The sequence below is a fragment of the Oratosquilla oratoria genome, chromosome 6 (assembly GCF_046742065.1).
Source record: "Oratosquilla oratoria isolate Oo_2021 chromosome 6, ASM4674206v1, whole genome shotgun sequence".
Taxonomy (NCBI): Eukaryota; Metazoa; Arthropoda; class Malacostraca; order Stomatopoda; family Squillidae; genus Oratosquilla; species Oratosquilla oratoria.
This window is the reverse complement of record NC_134782.1, coordinates 48,485,022-48,501,808: the sequence shown is the minus strand read 5'-3', so window position 1 is coordinate 48,501,808 and position 16,787 is coordinate 48,485,022. Positions and strand designations below refer to the sequence as shown.

Below are 16,787 nucleotides of genomic sequence, written 5' to 3'. Positions count from 1 at the left end.
AAGAATCCTGTGTAATATATTTTCTTTCTTTACCCTATCCTATTAATTTATTATTATTAATTTATTATTTAGTATAACAATCAAAGAGTATTGGATGTTTTGCATACACTGAGAATGTTCTACAATGAGGCCACAAACGAAACATTTGAGCTGGATTTACGCTCTGCATCATATGTCCTTGAGTATACACCTCGAATGTATACGGTCCGAGTTACGACCGTTTCGACTTACGACCGGTTGGTCGGAACCAATCTAGGTCGTAACTCGGATAGTGAGTGTATATATATATATATATATATATATGTATGTATATATATATCTATATGGGTCTTCGTTTGGCGACACGCGGAATTTTCTTCCATGAAACTTTCACAATTAATACAGTTTCGTATGCTGATCACAGAAATAACATTAATTCTATTGAGAAATTAAAAAGAGTGCCGAAAAAATCGGTTTTAATGATAAAAACTTACCGAGACCTTAGCGGTACATACTTGCTTAATGATAAAAGTTTAACCGGTAAAATTAGCGGGGCACTGGGCCTGTCACCACCGTCGCTCAGTACCACCAAGCCGAGACGTGCTTACCGCTCTCAGAGTGTTATGGTATAGCTTATCGAATTATCGGTTAACGAAGCTTTACCGGTAGCAGAATTTTTGTCGGTAAGCTATCATTAAGTTTGTTGCCGATAAAACCGGTAATTTCACCGGTAGCTGCCCACCACTAGTGGTCGGCAGATACCGGTAACCTTAACGGTACTTTACCGGTAAATATTCTGGTATCGTTAAGGTTCCGTTAACCGATAACTTGATAAGCTATACCATAACACTCACAGAGCGGTAAGCACGTCTCGCTTTGGTGGTACTGAGTGACGGACTCACGGCACGGGCCCAGTGTGCCGCTAACTTTACCGGTAAAATACCGGTAAGGGATGAACCGCTAAGGTCTCGGTAAGCGCGTCTCGGCTTGGCGGTATGACGGGCCCAGTGTGCCGCCAACTTTACCGGTAAAATACCGTTAAGGGATGTACCGCTAAAGTCTCGGTAAGCGCGTCTCGGCTTGGCGGTATTGACGGGCCCAGTGTGCCACTAGCTTTACCGAAGAAATACCGTTAAGGGGTGTACCGCTAAGGTCTCGGTAAGCGCGTCTCGGCTTGGCGGTATTGACGGGCCCAGTGTGCCACTAGCTTTACCGAAGAAATACCGTTAAGGGGTGTACCGCTAAGGTCTCGGTAAGTCCGTATCGGCTTGGCGGTACTGACGGTTCCAGTGTCCCGCTAAATTTACCGGTTAAACTTTTACCATTAAGCAAGTATGTACCGCCAAGGTCTCGATTTTTTTTTTTACCAGTAAAACAGTTTTTTCGGCACTTTTTTAATTTGTCAATAGAATTAATGTTATTTCTGTGATCATGATAAAAATATGAAGGCATAGTCTGAGGTGAATTTATGTAGGTAGAATGTATCTAGCAACCCCCTGCTGTCATGCTGGGCCAACACAGTGGAACATAAGGGAGAACCCAGCTAGTTGCTCCCCACACTACCATGGGAAGACCATTTACAGGTAACCCCTCTCTTTGGGACTTTGCCTTTTTGACTGGTTTTCTTCATTTCCTTGGTGTTTGTATCATTACCATGGTCCCTACAAAGGAATTAGCTAAAGGTATAATTGCCCCAAGTCATTGGACTAATGAAGGCAGGCCATGGAACTAAAGGAACCAGTGAAATCTTGAGGGTGGCGAAGTCCAAAGTCTGGAGATACATGGTGTGATTTTTGGAGGGAGGAGGGCTGGAGATACCATCCCAGAAACCTAGGACAGGGTGTTCTAAGATGACTTTTCCAAGGATTTTGAACATTGTAAAGTGTATTTTGGAGTCAAATCCACTAACAAAACCAAGATCTCTGGAGAAGTCTTCTCAGGACCTGCTGTACCAGGTTACTGGGATGGTATCACACTAGGCAAGAAATGCCTAATGTGTGCCACCTTAACGCTGCTGCTTTTGTCAGACTTTAGAGACGTGAAGAAAATAGCATCAATATCACTTGACTCGGACAACAGGCTTTTCTTTGTGAAACATTAGTTAGAGAAACTCCCACAAAATAGATATTTTTTGAACTGGTAAATTGATGGTATTGGAACCTTTAACAAAAAGAAAATTTAAAGAAAATTATCTACATTGTGTAGCAGTTCGAAAACAAATGGTAGGGGACCAAATTTGGAGGGTAAAAGAAAGACTAATGAGGTAATTACCAGATTAACTTTGTTTTATTTCAATTAGAACATTCAGTACAGATGTAGTCTCTGCACAGTGAATAGACATCAAAGGTGAGACAATACCAGGAATATTTCCATATCTAAGAACCATGGATAGTTAGTAAATTATTCTATACAGATAACACTAGACTCTGCTCCCTTCATATTAAGCTAAAACAATGGTCTAGAATGTAAAAATTAGATATGGAAATAGCCAAACATTTAAACAGATTTATCTATTACTCAGTCAATAGTGAGAATGTAACACCAATCAAGGAAGTATGGGGACCACATCATCAATGAAAATACACTTCCATGAGAAAACTGCATCATGTGGATAACATGGGGAAGGTAACTTGCCACTAAGTCTCTATATACTTTCTGAAACACAAAAATATTTCTCATCTAGGCTGATTCATAATATACATCATAAGACTACTGTTAGGTGAGAAAATACAAATGCCTAGTCAAACTGTGAAGACTATTTTACAATCAAATAGTCACACTCTCTTGAGTCAGTAGTGCATTTTTTCTTATTCTATCCTTGTTCAAGAAAATTACATTGCATTAGCCACATAGGAACAACTCTCCTGTGTAGGTCATCTTACTTTTGTCTCTCTTTCCCTTCTGTAAAAAAGCTTCTCCCATCTGGGTAATCATATAGTCTTATGTAAGAAAGCTGCATCACAATGACCCAGTGGATTAGAGAAAATACTAGATACAGAGGAAATGAAGAACCCTCAAAATTGGACTTAATACTTACGACAGAACCTGAGATTATTGAAAAAATTGATTATAAAACTCCGATAGGAAAAAGTGACCACGTACTAATAGAAATGGAACTGAAAGAACAAAAGGACCAAAGCAAATATGATAAACATAAAATAGGAAGACCTATGTATAACAAAACAAACTTTGAGAAACTTGAAACATTCTTTCGCAATGCAAACTGGGAAAAATTCCAAAACGAAGATACAGGGATAGAAGGAAAATGGAACATACTAAAAGAAATTTATAATGAAGGAGTGAACAAATATGTACCACAACAAAAAATGGAAAAGGCATACATAAAGAGCTGGTACAACAAAAGATGTAGTGAAGCTAAGGAAAAAATAGACAAAGCTTGGAAAAAATGGAAAAGAGATAAGAAACAAAGCAAATGGCAAACATACATCAAACTAAGAAATGAATATATAAAAATACGCAGAGATGAAAAGAGAAATTATGAAAAAAAAAAGATGATAGACAAATGTAAGGAAGAACCCAAACTATTTTACAAATATGTAAATGGAAAACTGAAAAACAAACAAGAAATAGAAAAACTGCGCCAAGATAAAAAGGAATATACAGAAGAACTGGAAATGGCTGAAATTATGAACAACTACTTCATATCAGTATTCACAATAGAAAACTCGCCTAACAGTGTAGATAGAGAGAGAATTATCCCCAGCAATGAAAGAAATAAACGTAACACGAAAAGAAATTAGTGATCAAATTAAAACCCTTGATGTCAGAAAATCACATGGCCCAGACAGAATTGCAAATTGGATGCTGAAAGAATGTATGGAAGAATTAACTGACAAAATATATAATATAATAAAATTCTCACTTAAAGAAGGAAAAGTACCATTGGACTGGAAAAAGGCAAACTTTGTACCAATTTATAAGGGAGGTGATAAGGAAGATCCATCTAACTACAGACCGGTCTCACTAACAAGCACAATAGCAAAAATTTGTGAAAGAGTTGTCAAAAACAGATGGGTTAAATACCTGGAAGAAAAATCTATACTGAACCCAAATCAATTTGGATTCAGACAAGGGAGACCATGTACAACAAATCTGATCTGCTTTTACTCAAGATTAGTAGACATAATACAAGAAAGAGATGGATGGGCGGACTGTGCTTTTCTGGACCTGCAAAAGGCATTCGACAAGGTACCTCATAGGAAACTAATAAATAAGATAGAGTCAAAGGGGGGCATCAGAGGAAAATTATTGGAATGGATGAAAGACTTCCTGATTGGAAGGAAAATGAGAGTTGTAACTAGAGAAAAATTCTCTGACTGGGAAGAAGTAAAAAGCGGTGTCCCGCAAGGATCAGTATTGGCCCCGATCATGTTCGCCGTATACATTAATGACATGAATGAAGGCGTGGAGTGCTATATGAATTTTTTTTGTAGATGATGCAAAATTACTTAAGAAGGTAAAAACAGAAGAGGACTGCAACTCATTGCAAAAAGATCTGGACACGATATGGAATTGGACTCAAAAGTGGGAAGTAAAATTTAATATAAAGAAATGCAGTATAATGGAATTTGGAAAGAGTAAAAACAGAATACCAAAAGATTACAGAATTGGGGAAGAAAAAAAAAAAAAGCAAACTCTGAAAAAGATCTTGGAGTGATGATTGGAAAGGACATGAAACCAGATAAGCATATAAATAAAATATTCGGAGAAACCTACAACTTATTGAGGTCAAAGTGGCATTTGCTTATATGGATGAAGAAATGATAAAGAAAATACTAACTACACTAATAAGACCAAAACTTGAGTACGCAGCATCACTTTGGACACCCAGTACTAAAAAGAATATTAAGAAACTAGAAAGATTACAAAGAGCGACAACCAAACTAGCACCGACTCTCGCTGAACCAAGATATGAGCAAAGACTATCCAAATTGATCTTACCAACTCTGGAACAAAGAAAAGAAAGAGGAAATTTGCTGACTATCTACAGAATAATGAAGGGAATGGAAGTTTTAGACAGGAATGACCTGTTAGTGTGGGACAACGGTAAAACGAGAGGACACGGAAAAAAAAAACGAAAAAAGATAGTTATAGAAAAAACTTGAAAAGGAACAGTTTCCCACACAGAGTGATAAATACATGGAACAAATTACACAACAAAACAGTATGTGCAAACACTATACAAAATTTTAAGATAAAACTTGATGTGGAGAGATACAAAGATGGGTCACCACGAGCATAGCTCCCCTCCTGTATATTACAACTAGGTAAATACACAGGTCAAACTGTAAAGGCTTCTCTCCAGTGTGGGTGATTATTAGCCTATTGAGGTGTGCCTTTCAAAAGAAAGTTGCATCATAGGTTACATTGGAAAGGCTTCTCTCCTCTGTGTGTCATCACATGCCTCTTCAGATTACTTTTGTGTGAGAAAGCTGCATCACATAGGTCACACTGGAAAGGTTTCTCTCCTGTGTGGGTCATCACATGACTTTTGAGATAACTTTTGAGTCTGAAAGTTCCATTGCATAGGTCACACTGGAAAGGTTTCTCTCCTGTGTGGGTCATCACATGGTTTTGGAGGCAACTTTTGCGTGAGAAAGATGCATCACATAGGTCACACTGAAAAGGTTTCTCTCCTGTATGGGTCATCACATGCTGTTTGAGATGACTTTTGAGTCTGAAAGTTGCAATGCATGGGTCACACTGGAAAGGTTTTTCTCCTGTGTGGGCCATCGCATGCCTCTTGAGATGACTCTTGCGGGAAAAAGTTGCACCACATGGGTCACACTGAAAAGGTTTCTCTCCTGTGTGGGTCATCACATGACTTTTGAGACCATTTTGGCGTGAGAAAGATGCATCACATAGGCCACACTTGAAAGGTTTCACTCCTGTGTGGGTCCTCATATGGCTCTTGAGATAACTTTTGCGTGAGAAAGATGCATTGCACAGGTCACACTGGAAAGGTTTTTCTCCTGTGTGGGTCATCACATGACTTTTGAGATGACTTTTGCGTGAGAAAGCTGCATCGCATAGGTCACACTGAAAAGGTTTTTCTCCTGTGTGGGTCATCACATGACTTTTGAGATGACTTTTTTGTGAGAAGGATGCATTGCATAGGTCACACTGGAAAGGTTTCTCTCCTGTGTGGGTCATCACATGACTTTTGAGATGACTTTTGTGTCTGAAAGTTCCACTGCATAGGTCACACTGGAAAGGTTTCTCTCCTGTGTGGGTCATCACATGATTTTTGAGATCACTTTTGCGTGAGAAAGTTGCACCACATGGGTCACACTGGAAAGGTTTCTCTCCTGTGTGGGTCATCACATGCTCTTGGTGGCGACTTTTGCGTGAGAAAGATGCATCACATAGGTCACACTTGAAAGGTTTCTCTCCTGTATGGGTCATCATATGCCTCTTGAGATAACTTTTGTATGAGAAAGCTGCACAACACAGGTCACACTTGAAAGGTTTCTCTCCTGTGTGGGTCATCATATGGCTCTTGAGATAACTTTTGTATGAGAAAGCTGCATCACATAGGTCACACTTGATAGGTTTCTCTCCTGTATGGGTCATCATATGCCTCTTGAGGTAACTTTGGTATGAGAAAGCTGCATCACATAGGTCACACTGGAAAGGTTTCTCTCCTGTGTGGGTCATCACATGACTTTTGAGCTGACTTCTGCAAGAAAAAATTGCATCACATAGGTCACACTGTATAGGTTTTTCTCTTGTATGGGTCATCACATGACTGTTGAGATGACTTTTGCATGAGAAAGCTACATCACTTTGGTCACACTGAAAAAGTTTCTCTCTTGAGTGGGTCACCACATGCTTGTTGAGATGACTTTTCTGAGAGAAAGTTGCATCACACAGGTCACACTGGAAAGGCTTCTCTCCTGTGTGGGTCATTCCATGCTTTTTTAGATGATGGCTGTACAAGAAAGTTGCATCACATATGTTACACTGGAATAACTTCTCTCCTGTGTGGGTTATGATATGACTTTGGAGATGACTTTTGCATGAGAAAGATGCACCACACAGGTCACACTGGAAAGGTTTCTCTCCTGTGTGGGCCATCAAATGACTTTTGAGAGGACTTTGTGAGAAAGATGCATCCCATAGGTCACACTGGAAACATTTCTCTCCTGTATGTCATCACATGACTTTTGAGATTACTTTTACATGAGAAAGCTGCATTGCATAGGTCACACCGAAAAGGCTTCTCTCCTGCGTGGGTCATCACATGCCATTTTTGATCATATTTGTTTGAGGAAATCACATCACAAAGGCCACACTGGAAAGACTCCTCTCCTAGGTGATTCATTTTAAGCTTTTTGAGATGACATTTTTCTAAGAAAGCTGAATTGCACAGGTCACACTGGGAAGATTTCCCCACTATATGTGTCATCACATGCCTCTTGAAAATACTCTTGCATGAGAAAATTGCACTGCATAGGTCACACAGGAAAATTTTCTCTCTTGGGTGGTCATTGAATGCCTACTGACATTTTTCTAAGAAAGCTGCATCACATAGGTTACACTGGGATAATTTCCCCCCCTTGTGGGTCATGAAATGCCTTTTGAAAATGGTCTTGCATGAGAAAATTGCACTGTACAGGTCCCACTGGAAAGGTTTCCATGTGTGACATTTTATACTCTTTGTGAACACTTATGTGAGAAAATACCACATCCAATCAAAGCTTGACAGCTGTTCATTCCCTGTCAGAGAAAGAAAAAATATAGTTATGTGGCACATGATAACTGGGGTGACCCTCCAAAAAAAGACTACAACTGTAATACTGGAGTTCATGTTTAATTTATTGGTCCACAGGTTTTCACTATTTCAAGGGAATTGAAACATTACTTGGTTGATACTTGGCAGACAAGATTTAACCAAATGAATTGGGCTTACACGACTTAAAATTTATTAATATATATTCTGATAACTGATAACATAAAATGTCCGATGTTACCCAAGTTGAATTTCCTGCCTACTGTAGTTGAATATCTCGTCACTAGAATGCGGGAGAGACGCTCTGACTCCTGCACTCTGCCTCTTGTCCTCAGTGTGAAGCCAGCCCTCACAGTGTGTGTAACTCATAAACAATTTTATCAAAGTTTTGTGTTACATAAATTCGTGTACTATGGCACCCAAGCGTCCTGGTACCCCAAAGGAGAGTGCAGCAAAGAGGTCAAGAAAACTTGTGACCATAGAAAAGAAGTTAGAAGTGTTGGATCGTCATGATCGGGGTGAAAGAACTTCTGTTATTGTTCATGCTACCGGACTGAATGAGAGCACTTTGCGGACCATCATGGCAAATGCTGACAAAATCAGAGCCAGTTCTGTTGCTGGTACATCAGCCTCCTCTTCACAATGTTCCTGAGCAAGATCCATGGAGATGGAGAGGACGGAGAAGTTATTGGCACAATGGATCCATAACAGGCATAATGTCCCTATCAGCATGGCCATCATACAAGCTAAAGCTTTAAGTCTCTACAGGATGTGCAAGACGAGAATGAGGAAGACAAAGACAAAGCCAAGACTTTCAATGCCAGTTCTGGGTGGTTCTCCAGGTTCAAGAAACGATATGGCTTCCACAATCTCAAAATGACTGGGGAAGCTGCATCTGCCAATGTGGAAACAGCCAAAATGTATCCGGCTACCCTCAAGACCATCATCGAGGAAGGTGGCTACACTCCCAAGCAGATTTTTAATATAGATGAGACAGGTCTATATTGGAAAAAACTGCCTAACCGGACCTACATCTCGGTTGAGGAGATGATTGCACCTGGATTTAAGGCCTCCAAGGATCATCTTATGCTCTTGTTTGGTGCCAATGCAGAGGGAGACTACAAGCTGAAACCTACCCTTGTCTACCACTCGGAAAATCCACGAGCACTGAAGGTGTGTATGTATGGATGTTGATTATTAGTCATGAAAGCTTTGAATTTTTTTTACCGAGATTGTAAATGCTAATTTTTTTCATGCACCAAAACAAAAAAGAAAATCATGTCACCAACTCACAATTTACAGCACACTTAAACTAATTTTGTTTGTTCTTGTGTCTTTACAGGGCATCGTCAAGACCTTCCTACCCTGCTACTGGTATTCCAACAAAAAAGGATGGATGACGGGGAGCATATTCAAGGACACTGCTTCTGACCCAGGGCGGTGGGCAGGGTGCAGGGATGACCTGTCATCCAGGAGGTGCTCAGATGAGAGGGAGGGTGGGAGGGGTGTGGAGTGTATGTAGGGATGAAATGGGTGGGAGTGTTTTTATGCCTTTCCCTTTTTGGCTACCTCCCTTGTAAGGGGGAAAAAGCCTTGGTATATGTATGTATGTATGTACTTTGGGAAATTGAAGAAAGAGTTAGAACTTTACTGTGAGAAGGAAGAGATTCCATTCTAGATTCTCCTGATCTTGGATAATGCTCCTAGCCATCCCTCATCAATAGAAAATCTCTCCAACAACATCCAGCTCGCTTTCTTGCCGCCAAACACCACTTCCATTCTGCAGCCATGTAACCAAGGAATTATTAAAACCTTCAAGTCGTATTTTCTACGTTCAATCCTGACTGACATGGTTGAGAGGACACAAAAAGACAAGATGACCGTGAAGGAATATTGGAAATAGTTTACCATCAAAGATGCTCTCCGCTTCATTAAAGAAACTTGGGAGAAAGTGCCAAGGAAATGCCTAAACGGGGTTTGGAAACATCTGTGTCCTCAGTTGGTGTACGATTTTGTCGGGTTTGACATCCAAGAAAATGTCTCTAAAGCTAACAAGTCTTGACAAGGCCAGGGAAGCCAGGTTTGACCAACTTGAGCAGAAGGACATCGATGAACTGCTAGAATCGCACACAGTGGAGCTGACTAACGAAGAACTGTTAGAGATGGAGACAATACAGAATGCAGAGTTGGAGGCAGCTGCATCTCGGCCTATATCAGAAACCCCAGAGCCCAGCGCTGTCGCACCCACCCCCCGGTGCCGCAGCATCAACCTCCGCCTACCGCCGATGTGGACCACTCCTGCTGCACAGTCGCCGAAAACCTGCCTTGCCGTAGTCGAAGTGGTCCAGCCTGCTGCCGCACCCACCACCGGCCTGCCACCGCACCCCCCACTGCCAGTGCCGCAGTACCAGCCTACTGCTGCACCCACTGCCGGCGCTGCAGCACCAGCCTGCCACCGCACCCCCCACTGCTGGTGCCGTCGCACCCCCCCCAGTGCCGAAGCATCAACCATCGCCTGCCGCTGACGTGGACCACTCCTGCTGCACAGTTGCCGAAAACCTGGCTTGCCGCAGTCGAAGTGGACCACCCCTCAGCCACTGCCGACACCTCAGTCATCATGGACCAGCCTGTCCCTCCCTCAGGCGGACACCAGGCAAACACCACCCATGGACATTCCTGTCAACTGTGCTTCCATCCCAGGACATCCAAGACTGGCTTATTTCACCAGTCATTCGGGGGGGGAGTAATGTGGCAACACGCTGCCACTGCTATAGTGTCCCCTAATTGCACATATCTTAACTGTATATGAAATTGTTAATCTTCATCAAATCATTGTATACATCCATTATAATCAATACAGTATATTGTAAATATTGTAGCACATTGAAGGATGGCCAATGTATGGTGGAATCTATTTGTACATAACATTATTTGCATACTTTGTACAGAACATTAATGTATTCATCGTGTATTATGTATGTCATGGCAGATGGAAAAAAAAAAAAAAAAAAACTATAAACTGAGCGAGTGGGTCTGCCCCACATCTATCATAACTTGTTCTTCCTTCCATTTCATTCTTTCCTTGCACTTATCCCCCAATCCCCCCTCCCTCCCTCTCCCCCATCTTAACTATCCTGCCCTCTAACTAAATACAAGTCTTAAGAGAATTTGTATTTCTCTGATCCAAATATCATGGAAGACTTCACACATCATGTAGTAGGAATAGCTCTACTACATCCCTTACAAAGTCCCACCTTTACCTCAAACCATTCACTCTCTCCATTTCTAATTCTAACACAAGCTCTACTACTCTCGTAAAAACTCTTGACTGCTCTTAACAGCTTTCCTCCTATCCCATATATCTGCAGTACCTCCCACAGTGCCTTCCTGTCTACCCTGTCGTAAGCCTTTTCCAGATCCATAAAAGCCCAAAAAACATCCTTACTTTTTCCTTATGTTTTCTCACATATCTGTCTTACCACAAAAATCTGATCTACACAACCCCTACCTGTCCTAAACCCACACTGTTCCTTACCAATTACTCCCTCTGTTCCTCTCCTAATCCTCTCAATCAAGACCCTCCCATAAGCCTTCCCAACTACACTCAACAAGCTGATACCTCTGAAACTACTACACTCACACTTGTCCCCCTTTCCCTTGTAAAGCGGAACTATACAGGCACTCCTCCAGTCCTCCGCCATTCTACCCTCTCTTAAACATTAATTAACCTCACCAGACAGTCCACCATCACTGTACCTCCTTCCTTCAGACATTCATCATGGCATCCATCCAGACCAGGTGCCTTACCTGCTCTCATCATCTTAACAGCTGCTTTCACTTCATCCTTCCCTATTTCTCCTCCATTTTCCTCACTCATCACTCTCATTTTCTTAGCGCTTCCCACTGCAACTACCTTTCCCTCCCTATCCTCCTTCACATTTAGCAACTCCCTAAAATACTCTGCCCATCTTTTTCTTACTGCATCTCTTCCATTATCCTCTCTCCATCTTCACCTTTTACCTTTTCTTCTCTACTTGATTCGCCTCCTCTTTCTCTTTTAATTTCCTTCCAAAACATCATTTTATTGCTTTCAAAATTTTCTGTCATACTCTTACCCCATTTCACATCTGCTCTCCTCTTTGCTTCCTCTATCTTATGCTTAACTTCCCTTCTCTTTACTTTGTACCTCTCATACGATTCCCTCGTCCTAATTTGCGGCCAATCTATGAATGCCTGCTTCTTCTTTTCTACACATTTCTTTGCTTCCTCATCCCATCACTCACTACCTTTCCTTCTATTTCCTCCCACCCTCCTTGTTCCACACACCATCTTTGCACACCTTATGACTCCCTCCTTGAACCATCCCCATTCCTCCTCCACTCCTAGTTCTACTCTATCCTTTACTCCCTCCCACTCCTCTTTCAGCTTCTTCTTATACTCACTCTCCTTTTTCTCCTCATTTAAGCACTTCACTCTAAGTACCTCCCTACCTTCTGCCCTTTTCCTCTTTCTCCACCTATTATCCACTCTTAATTTACCTTCCACCAGAAAATGATCTAATATTCCCCCACTCTCCCCCCTTAGTAGAAAGTTGCACAATAGCAATTCCCAAAAGAGCCAGTGCCAACATAGTGATGCCCATAAAAGAGTATGAATGGTGGTTATTATAAAGTCCGAAACAGAATGAAATGGACCTAAAATCAATATCAAACTAATGACATGGATATTCAGATATCTTCAACGGTATCTATAAATTTCAAATAGATCTTTCATATATGTTATAACACAGTGCAGTTGATACAAGTGCATTTCAAAATTTCTAAAAAGGACATTGCATATTGATACATACATATACCACGGCTTTTTCCCCCTTACAAGGGAGGTAGCCAAAAAGGAAAAGGCATAAATTCATTCCCACCCATGCCATGCCTGAATACACTCCACACCCCTCCCCCCTCCCTCTCATCTTAGCACCTCCTGGATGATGGGTCATCCCTGCACCTTGTCCACTATTCTGGGTCAGAGCCAGTGTTGCAAGACAGCACATCCACAGCAAGGCCGCTTCATTAAATCGGCGACCCCCCCTCTACGTCCCCCCATGCATAAAGGAGAAGACGGGGAGAAATCCCTTCAGGCTGCGTCAAAATTTGCTCACACATACTACCTCACCCCCCATCCCTCCACCTCATCCATATACAACCATTCTCCATATTGATAATCATAATATACAATATTGTCAGGATTTTGGCTGGAAGGCAAACATTACTGGGAAAAATCAGAGTTTAAGTTGAAAGTTGGGCATCAAGAGGATAATATGGCTGACTGGTTGTGAGAAAGGGGAGGGGAGACAGTGAGGGAGTTCATGATTGTGCATTTCAAATCGTATCCCAAGGCAAGGGAGGGGGTGGAGGCAGCAAACTAGGCTCACACCATGATCCTCTGAGGTGATCTGCTTCTTCGGTGATTTCATCCAGCTTGCACCTTGTTCTTTGGTGCAAATAACAAAACATGGTAAATGAACAAAACTCTGATATGCCAAAAATCACTTAACTGGACAAAATTGGAATTTTGCAGGGGAGGACAATACCCCAATAATTTTGCAAGGGAGGACAATACTCCAATTTGTGAAAACATATCACATCTTGAATAATTTAAAAGACAATTTATAGTTACTCGATATTTATTTGAAGTGTATAAATTAGACAACACACCAACATTATAACTGGATTTATATACTAAAAAAAATTACATTCAATATTTATTTGAAGTGTACAAATGAGCCCACAATATCAAAGAAAGTCATTCATAGTCTTTAGGTTTTGTTGGAAATCACAACGTAAGTTCTTGATTTGTTTGTTGAGGATCTTGGTTTTTTGCTTTGTTGGAAATGTGGGCATACTCACAAGGAGTCATGTAGTAGTGCGGTTGATACATGCATGATCCTGCTGGAATCCCTCAATCAATGTATATATGGAGGAATGTTTGTGGCTGATGAACTGGTGAAATGTATTGTTCCAACCCTCACATAATTATGTTGTTGGTGTAATCTCCTCCAGTAACATTTGACAGCTGGGGGAAATACTGGTGAACAATGATGATGACAAATGGTTGGCTGGGGATCATCTGGATATGCTGGTGGTGGTTGAATCTGATGTAATGTCCTGGAAATGTACATTGCATCAAAGTATCCCACAAGTTCCTCTAGGCATTCTGGGTTGTGTCTTCTTTGAGGATGTCCATCCCTGAGGTGATGTCTTCCAAGGGGAGGAGAGTGAGCACACCAAGTTTCCCACTAAAGTGCTTCACCTTCCTGTCAGACTTGTACTGTGTAACAAAACCAAGGTCCTGGATCTTGCTCCACGTGCTTTGGGAGAGATGATAAAAGCACTGTGGATTGCCTGGATGGCTGCATATTCAAAGTCAGTGATGACAGTAGTGGGGTCAAGGCCAAGTCCAAGTTGGTCACAGCGAGTGATAAGGGCTCCTGTACAACTTGTCTCTTCCATACCCATCTTTCTCCTCACACCAACAGTGATATGTATTCTTGTTTTTTCTTAATATCCTTCAAGAATAATCTTATGATCTGTCATTCATGAAGAGCTGAGATGGGAGGTGTGGAGGGGCGGTGGAAAGGAGTGAAATGGGTGGGAATAGGTATGTGCCTATGATTTGGCTACCTCCCTTGTAAGAGGGAGGTTAGGCTATGTACAGTACTGGTTGCTGCTAATCCAATATATACCATGTTAAGGGGCAAGTAATACTCTTTTTTTATCTATATCAACACTTTCTATAGTTCTGCTTCTGATATATTCAGTCTTCATAAAATCAGAACACATACCACATACAAGAAGTTATTTCTTTCCTCAGTACATGCAAAAGTGTCCGAGATTTCTGAAAAAAGGGTCCTACTAAATACTGCCCAATAGTGCCCAGGTCTGAAACGTTTAGGCAATTTAGAATCTTCTATACATTACACCTACCCTCTGGTTGGTACTGGGCACTATTGGGCAGTCTCGGGTGTTATTTAGTAGGATTGTTAAAAATGTGCATTGAGAGCTGCAAGCCTGCTCAGGTTGAAAGCCAAAAACTCCAAATGTGCTTAATGACCTGGTTATCTAAATTCCTCATAATGCTGTTATGCACATTTGTAGGATCATCACAACCAACCTGAGTGAAATAAAATTTCAGAGGGTCATACTGCTCCAACAGCCTGTCAACAAACATTTTCACTGAAGGCCAATGTGTGCTCTGGCTTCAGAATATTGTGTTGCTGAACATTGAAAAAATCTTAGAACTCATGAAATGCTTTAGTTCTGAGAGATGAAAGACTAAAATGAAAATATACATTTCTGTACAAATCTACAAGTGATTTTGGTAGTTTTAGTAGTGATGCATGAGAATCACATGCACCCTAAGTGAATTAAATGGCTGGAACACTCAACTGGATGAATCCAAGGATGATCTTCAATTAAATTTAATAGCTGTGAAACTGCTTTACAAGTATCTTCATAAAATAAAATAATGTTCTCCATTGGTATAAATATTTCATTAAGGCATTTCTTGTCTTGATACTGTGGTAGATGGTACCTGCTTTCCTCGTTACACAGTTCAATAATACTAATGAAAACATAAACCACCTCAAACTTATTCTCATCGAAAAACATTCCAAATAAAGCTAACAGTGATGTAGTTGATAGCTTAGTAGCCTCATCTATGAGGAGTTAACTTTTGTTTTTGCAGTAACTCAACATTTTCTTTCAAAGTGAAATCCAAGTACCTGCTTGCCTTATTGTTTTCTGCTTCCCTAATGCTAATGACACATTCATTAGAACAGGATCTGTAGGAAATATATTTCTCAGAAAAGGTACCATTTCTTCAGTGACTAATAGGAAGACTAACTGTTTTCTACAAGAAAGCTATACATGTTTATTTCTATTTTTTGCAGCTCCACTGGATGAGGAACTTATAAAGCTAGATCGGTGGGATGGGACTTTGCCTCTTCTCTACCTCCTTTCATAGCAGTCTAGTGAGATTTACTACAAGTATGATAGTATCATGACGTTTCATTGAAATTTTTGCACATTAAATTTTCACACTGTACACATTAAAACACAATAGTCAATACAGCACTTCCATTAACTGATTTTTTTAAGCCATGGCCAGTCTCATATATCGATTAGAGTAGCAATTGACCACTTGATTAATAACAGATATTACGGCACTCCCACACCCTAAACTCTAAAAAGCTACCCATTGTCATACAGCTTGGTGATGATTAAGTGTGTGTGTGTAAAATGCTGATGATTCTGTGTTTGAGATCAGCAAATTCATCAGCATTTTACACCCACCTTGATTAAGTTGATATTGCATCAGACAGAAAAAAACGATATATAATTTACCTTTGGATTTCGTGCAAACATAAACAAAGAATAATTCTCAAACAAGGGAGAATAATAGTGAAGGTCCAAGTAGTGCAAATACACACAGCATACCTGATAACAGTATAATACCAAAAAATCTCAATCAAAGGGAAATAGGAGCGAAGATCTAGGCTGTACGGGTCTCATCAAGCGTCGATCAAAGTCGACCAACGACGACCAAACCCAAACAATGACAGATTTTGCTCAAATGCATAATCTTATTTAAATTAGCATATGGCTGTATTACTTGACCTATTTTCTTAAAAATGTGTGATTTCCATGTAATTTGATCAAAGAGAAGTTACGTTTTTACCCTCTACAAAATGTACAAAATCACCAACCACACCTACGAATGCCGTCCGACTCAATAATAGCCGACCAACGCCGAACAAGAACGGTTTTTGCTCAAATGCATGATTTTATATATAAAACTAGTACATGGTTGCATTATTTGACCTATTTACTTTAAAATGTGTGACTTCCATGTAATTTGATCAAAGAGAAGTTACGTTTTTATCCTCTGCAAAATTAACAACCACACCTACGAATGCCGTCCGACTCACTCATAGCCGACCAAACTCGAACAAGGACGGTTTTTGCTCAAATGCATAATTTTATATAAAAAACTAGCATAG

At 40.6% G+C, this 16,787-nt stretch overlaps 1 protein-coding gene across 2 annotated transcripts; it reads right to left on the bottom strand.

The window, feature by feature from the left end:
- Positions 1-2,238: 2,238 nt before the first annotated feature.
- LOC143026475 (uncharacterized) lies at positions 2,239-16,345 on the bottom strand. 2 transcript variants are annotated; one of them, XM_076186923.1, is made up of 2 exons: positions 16,225-16,345; positions 2,239-7,719 (listed from the first exon to the last, which is right to left on the bottom strand). In XM_076186923.1, exon 2 carries the CDS (start codon positions 7,075-7,077, stop codon positions 5,356-5,358), a length of 1,722 nt encoding a protein of 573 aa, XP_076043038.1. In that variant the 5' UTR covers positions 7,078-7,719; positions 16,225-16,345; the 3' UTR covers positions 2,239-5,355. The 2 variants fall into 2 exon arrangements, with proteins under 2 accessions (XP_076043038.1, XP_076043039.1); XM_076186924.1 differs by having other exon boundaries at positions 2,239-6,679; positions 16,225-16,318.
- Positions 16,346-16,787: the final 442 nt, after the last annotated feature.